Here is a 6,225-nt window from a genome sequence, read left to right as displayed (position 1 = left end):
GTTACAATGCATTTAAAATTTGTTTTACTTTTACCTAAAAACTTTGCATTATTGGAGTATATATACTAGGTGGTAAGGTGCTCATTAGGTTACGATTGACATAGTAAGTTAGTAGCTATATAATTTTGGTATATAATGCCCAAAAACGTCCAATGATTGTTTTCACATTACAATTTATTTATATATACTTAAATGGACGTGTCGGTACCTAACATCAAGTCCAGCAACCTCACACGTGACTAAACCGATTCAGTAATAAATTCAATATCTCTGAGGCCTTTTCAGAAGAGAAAGACCTTTATTTATTAGAGTGTTTATTCTAGTATGTAGCAAAGCAATAAGTAGAATTGAGCATAAATATATACACAAAATAAAACCTAAAAAATATATCCAAAAATCATGCATTACAAATACAATAATGAGTAATGAGTAATGAAGTAGGCTTGGCCAAAGTTTAAGGGACCATATGCCAATGATATTTGACAAATTTGTCCCTCCCAAACTTCCCAAATATTGAAACATTGAGTACATTACATTTGATTTATAATTCTGAAAAAAAAAAAGGTAAGAATGAAACTCGTCGTTTTATTAAGAAAAAAGCCTACAACGCGGCGATGGACTCGGCAGTAGTAGAAGAGACTGGAGGAGGATGGTGAGATTTAGTTGCAGACTTAGAATCTTTTTCCCTCCATTCATCTTGTGTCATTTGCTGCTGCCGGCACTCCAGACTGCAATATGCAGTATCCCCTCTGTACGATTACAAATAGAGTGAAAACGGGATGGAGAAATATAGAGATGAAATAAAAATATAAATTAAATATGTAAATGAAAATTAAAGAAAAATTTTGATTTATGGCTAAAAATTAAAATAGGTGACTCAATGGAATAGTACCTTTGTGTGTGAATTTTTGTGTTCAATATTATTGTAGCAATTTATAGAGTAAGTAAATGGACGTCCTTATTTTATTTAATTTGATATATTTTATATTCTATAATTTACTTAATGCAATTGGAAGCAAACAAAAAAAAGACGAGACAAAGGATACAAAATTTGGATGCAATCAACATTGGTTAAATTAATGGGTGTATTTATTGTCTTAAAGTAATCACTTAAATGAGACAGTGTTATGGTGAGACAATTTTCATAGGGTTGACTCAATATATATTTATTGTCTTAAAGTGATCACTTAAAAATTATAACCACTTATGAGACTGTCTCACCATGATATGACCCATATATTAGTTCATTTCTTTAAGGAAAAATTACCGTAAATAATACAACTTTTTATTAATTTTCCTACAATAATACCAACTATTGATTAACCATGAATGATACCAACTTAAGGGTTTTTTTCCTAGAATAATACCAATTTTAGTTTATTAACTAATTTACAAAATCTTTTTGTCATATAATCTCCTATAGTTTGATTTTTAACATGTTAGGTATATTCTAGGAAAACACCCCTCAAATTGGTATTATTCATGGTTAATCAAAAGTTAGTATTATTGTAGGAAAATAAGCAAAAAGTTGTATTATTCCTGATAATTTTCCTTTTTTTAATTGATTATTTTAAAATCGTAAGTGATCGTTTTAAGGTTATAAGTAATCACTCTAAAACTATAAAAATTGATTTTCTTAAAATTATTAGTGTTCACTCTAACGTTATAAGTGATCACTTTAAAACAAAAAGTGTGTATTGACTCGGCCCAATAAAAATAATCTTACATTGAGACCGTCTCATTTAAGAATTAATGTAGTCTTAAAGTGATCCTGATCAGTAGTAAGTTTTTAAATAATCATTTTTTAGTCTTAAAGTAATTTTTTATAATCTTAAATTAATCAACATAATCTCAAATAATCAATAAGAGAAGTAAACAAATAATTATATTTCTTTCTTGAATATTGAATGTCGGAAATACTATTTATCAAATAATATTGTACTTCTATTTTATATTAACCTTAGGCCTTTGACATTTATATGATTGCTAATTTGGAAAATACCCTCCCTTATTTTGGTATTGCAAACAAAAATTACACAAAGAGCCAAGCAAGAGGAGTGAATGTTTAAATTTATAAAAACAAAAAATTAGTTTAAACTTAAGGAAAAAAAACATAATTTCTCCAATGAAAGTTGACATCATGAATGGGAAAGTATTGTGATTTGTGGAAAAAGAAAAGCTAATAATGAATCATAATTTTGGTAAAATAATAATGAGCAATTTATGAATCTTTGTACAAATCAAAACTAATGGGGTCTGAAATTATTGAGAGTGAGAAAATGACTCCTAATTTTTGGCACATAAAGACACTTACAAATTAATATACATTCTTCCATTAAAATCACACTAATTATTGCGTTTTAGACCCATTCACCCCATAGGACTAAAATATTTGTTTTACATTATTTAATCAAAGAAAATAAGTTAGTTCCAAAATATTTTTATTTGCAGAATTATTTAAAGTATTGAAATTAAAATTAAAATTTTATATATTATATAGCAAAATCAAAATAAAGTCATTAATATTCAAAACAGCTAATCTCTTGAGAGACCGTCTCTTTGAGAGACGTATTTCAAGTCCAACTCATTAAAGATTAATGCCTACTTACTATATTTTTAATACCTACTTATATTATTTTTAATGTATACTTTTAATATTTTAAATGTCAATTTACATCATTCTTAATATTTATATACAATATTTAAAAACACGACTTAATTAAAGATAATCTCACAAAGAGATCCCGTCTCACAAGAAGTTGTGTATTCGAAGACAAATCAATAACATGAAAATCACTCCACTTGTTACAGAGAGAATCAATGAATGAACTCATCAGGCCAAATTTAATACTCTAATCCTTTGAGTTTTACTTATTTATTTCTTCCCCAAAACGACGAAATTAATCTATTTATTTTCTTTATTTAATATAGGGATGGAATCATGGAATCTAAAGCTAACCAATAGGAATCCTTTGCATAATTTGACCCAAAAATCAAGGAATAATCGCAACCATTTACAGCACCGAAAATTCTATAGTGATCTGTCTTGAAATCAAATAAAAAAATTTATATATTCGTTTTAATAAATTTTATCATCAAATTTAAAATTATTGTCCATTATTTTTGAGTAGTAGATTTCCAAAAATCTAATTGTAAAATTAAAAAATATTTTAACGTCGAAAAAAATCAACAATTAAAATCTTTTTTTTTTTTTTAATAAATACTCTAGCAAAAGAAATCATTACAGAATCCCTCGCAAAACAGAAGTAAACTCCTTAAAATTAAATTTCAGAAACCACATCGGAGTTTTTTTTTTTACCGAAATTTCAAATCCATATAACATACTTGTAGTCTGCAGGTGAATGAATAAATACATGAACAATCATGGATTCGAAATTTCAAATCATTACGCATCGAACAAACACCAAAAATAAAAGATAAAAAATAAAAATCAAATCGACAATCAGTAATGGAGGTATACCGCATAAAATCCATATGCTAAACATAAATTCAAATCAAATTGACATACAGAGCAGTAGTAACTAGTAGGAGTATACCTGTACATGAAGATATCACGGCCAGGTGCCAACATACGGTTGCAGAGCGAGCAAGTTCTGAGAAAAGTATTTGACGAACTATGATTATTGATATTAAAATCAGCTGAATTTCGTCTATGTATGGGTCTTGGTGAAGCAAATCCCATCACCTTTTGATGATCTACAACTGCATGATGATGATTTTGATCTGATGGTGGAGGGAGCACGACAGATAGATCATCAAAAGAGAAGTTGGTCATACTGGTAGTCCTCTTTATAGGGTAGCGCCGCCTCTTTCCCAGCATCATCTTGGATCCTCACTTTCTCTCTCTAAAGCAATGGGTTGGGAAGAGAGAGAGGGAGAGAAAGTGGAAATGGAGATACAGAGTAGTCTAATAGAGTGAGAAAATGAAAGAATCAAAGAGTGGATCTCAGCCGTTGGTTTGTCAAGTGAAGGAGGACTACATATGGTCCTTTTATATGCCATTATTGTTGTAGTAAAACATTTATTTGGTAATATTTTAATAGAATATTAATAATGTAGTCAGATTATGCTACACTATTTAATACATTAATTTAATTTTTTAATTATATTTTTAAATATATATAATAAAAAGTTAATATTAATAATTCTTACATAGAGATGAATTAAATAAGATATTATTTAATTATGTTTTAATTAACTTATAGATTAATTAAAAATAAAATACAAATAAAATTAATAGATGAACATTTCCCGAAAAGGGATTCTTACAAAATGTTAATTGACAGAGTGAGTAAATTTGAGAGTAATTTGTAGCTTTTTTATTTTGACTTAAAAATCTATTTTTAGTGGCTTAAAACTAGTTAAAAGCCATTTACAATATTTTTTTAGTTATTTAACCAACAAAAAAATAAGAAAACTTGTCAATGATAAGTATAAAAAAGTTATTTGTCAATCACTCCCTTTATTTATTAGTTCACTTTTTATTTTTTTGGTTATTTAAACAGTAAAAAGTTTTTATTAAACAATCAACAATTGTTATTACCAAATCAACCAATATTTTTGGTTATCAGCAAATCAAATGAACTAAGAACTACTTCATCTCCAAAAACAACTTTAATTTCATAATTAAATCATTCGAATTAATTAATAAGATGGTACTCTTTGTCTTTATAAAACTGCTAGAATTCAAGATTGTTTATTTATTTAATTTGGTATAAAATAGCAAAAGAACGAAAAAAAATAATAAAAAGGAAGAACAATATCAATGCCAAAAATTAAAATTTAGTTTTTAAATAAGATTATAAAAGTAAATATGAGATCAGTGACAACTTATTCAAGACTTCAAAAGTGTAGCAAAGCAAACCGAACGATATAAAATAATAAATAAAATAAATTTAATTGATTCAATCATAAATAAATAAATTTGCGTAGAATTGTGAAAATTCAAGTATTTAAATTCTTTAATTTATCTTTTTTTTCTCTATTGTTTGTATATATTAGATGTTGTCCACCCATTTACATTCATGTCAAAGAAATTATTTTTGGAAGCATCTTTCTCAATGACTTAAAATTTAAATTTATATACCCTCTGTCATTATGAGAATAATTAGTTTGTTGTATTCAATTTGTACGCTTTTATTTTTTTTAGAAGTTTCACTTTCATTCTTTTTATTTGATTCAGTCATTTATATTTTTTTCTTGTTTTTGAATTACAAAATAAAATTTACACTAAAAAATTTGAGTGTTTATTCTAAAAGGAAGAGAAAGTGAATTTTAAAAAAAAGTAGGCATGCAAGAAAGAAATACACCTCTTTCATTCTGAAATACTCGCATCCGATTGTAACATGTTGAATTGTGACATGTTGTATAAGGAAATATCACTATCAATAGCAAGTATAATGAAACGAGAAGTAGAATATATACTAAATTTAGAGAAATATGCATATAAAAAACGTTAATTTGTCCACTACATTAAATATGTATAGTAGTGAGAGTAACTGAGAAAATATAAAATAAAATAATAGATTAAAAAAGAAAATAAAACAAACTCCAAGGTAAATACTTTGTCTTCATATAGGCAAAGTGAAAATGACGTTTTGGTTTTGAAAATTTTTAAAATATATATATATATATATATATATATATATATATATATATATATATATATATATATATATATATATATATATATATATATATATATATATACATATATATATATATACATATATATATATATACATATATATATATATACATATATATATACATATATATATATATATATATATATATATATGTATATATATATATATATATATGTATGAAAATGCAATGGATAACTTGGGTGTTATTATATTGAGGTAACATGGTTTATGAAAATGAAGTTTTTTCCATTGATAAATCTATGTTGGTGTTAAAGTTTGGTGTTGAGAAAAAGAGAATAAAATATAGAGATAGCTAATAGCTAATAGCTGATTAAAGTAATTAATTAATTTGACCAAATGATATTAATATATAATTCAACTAATTGATTTTTTTTAGAAGAAATTCGACTAATTGATTTCAATAAATTGTTTAAATAAGTTATTTTATCAAATATGTTTAACTAGTTTGATTCATCCAATAAACTAATAAATTCTATCAACTGTTTAGCAAACACCCAATTTTAAATTCTATGATGTTATTCTAAATTATATTCTT

At 25.6% G+C, this 6,225-nt stretch overlaps 1 protein-coding gene across 1 annotated transcript; it reads right to left on the bottom strand.

Moving 5' to 3' along the window:
• Positions 1-387: 387 nt before the first annotated feature.
• On the bottom strand, positions 388-3,968 carry LOC130810057 (FCS-Like Zinc finger 5). Its single transcript, XM_057675989.1, has 2 exons — positions 3,558-3,968; positions 388-749 (listed from the first exon to the last, which is right to left on the bottom strand). The coding sequence occupies exons 1-2, from the start codon at positions 3,842-3,844 to the stop codon at positions 602-604; spliced, it is 435 nt and encodes a 144-aa protein (XP_057531972.1). The 5' UTR covers positions 3,845-3,968; the 3' UTR covers positions 388-601.
• Positions 3,969-6,225: the final 2,257 nt, after the last annotated feature.

Source organism: Amaranthus tricolor, chromosome 4 (genome assembly GCF_026212465.1).
Source record: "Amaranthus tricolor cultivar Red isolate AtriRed21 chromosome 4, ASM2621246v1, whole genome shotgun sequence".
NCBI classification, from domain to species: Eukaryota; Viridiplantae; Streptophyta; class Magnoliopsida; order Caryophyllales; family Amaranthaceae; genus Amaranthus; species Amaranthus tricolor.
Note: the sequence above shows the minus strand (reverse complement) of the source record. Positions and strands in the feature narration are given on the sequence as shown.

What these genes read in the sequence shown, in the direction of transcription:
- LOC130810057 (XM_057675989.1), bottom strand. Translation starts at nt 3,844, where the DNA reads ATGATGCTGGGAAAGAGGCGGCGCTACCCTATAAAGAGGACTACCAGT. An exon ending in CGTGATATCTTCATGTACAG is followed by an intron (nt 750 to 3,557) that starts GTATACTCCTAC and finishes GTAATCGTACAG; the next exon opens with AGGGGATACTGCATATTGCA.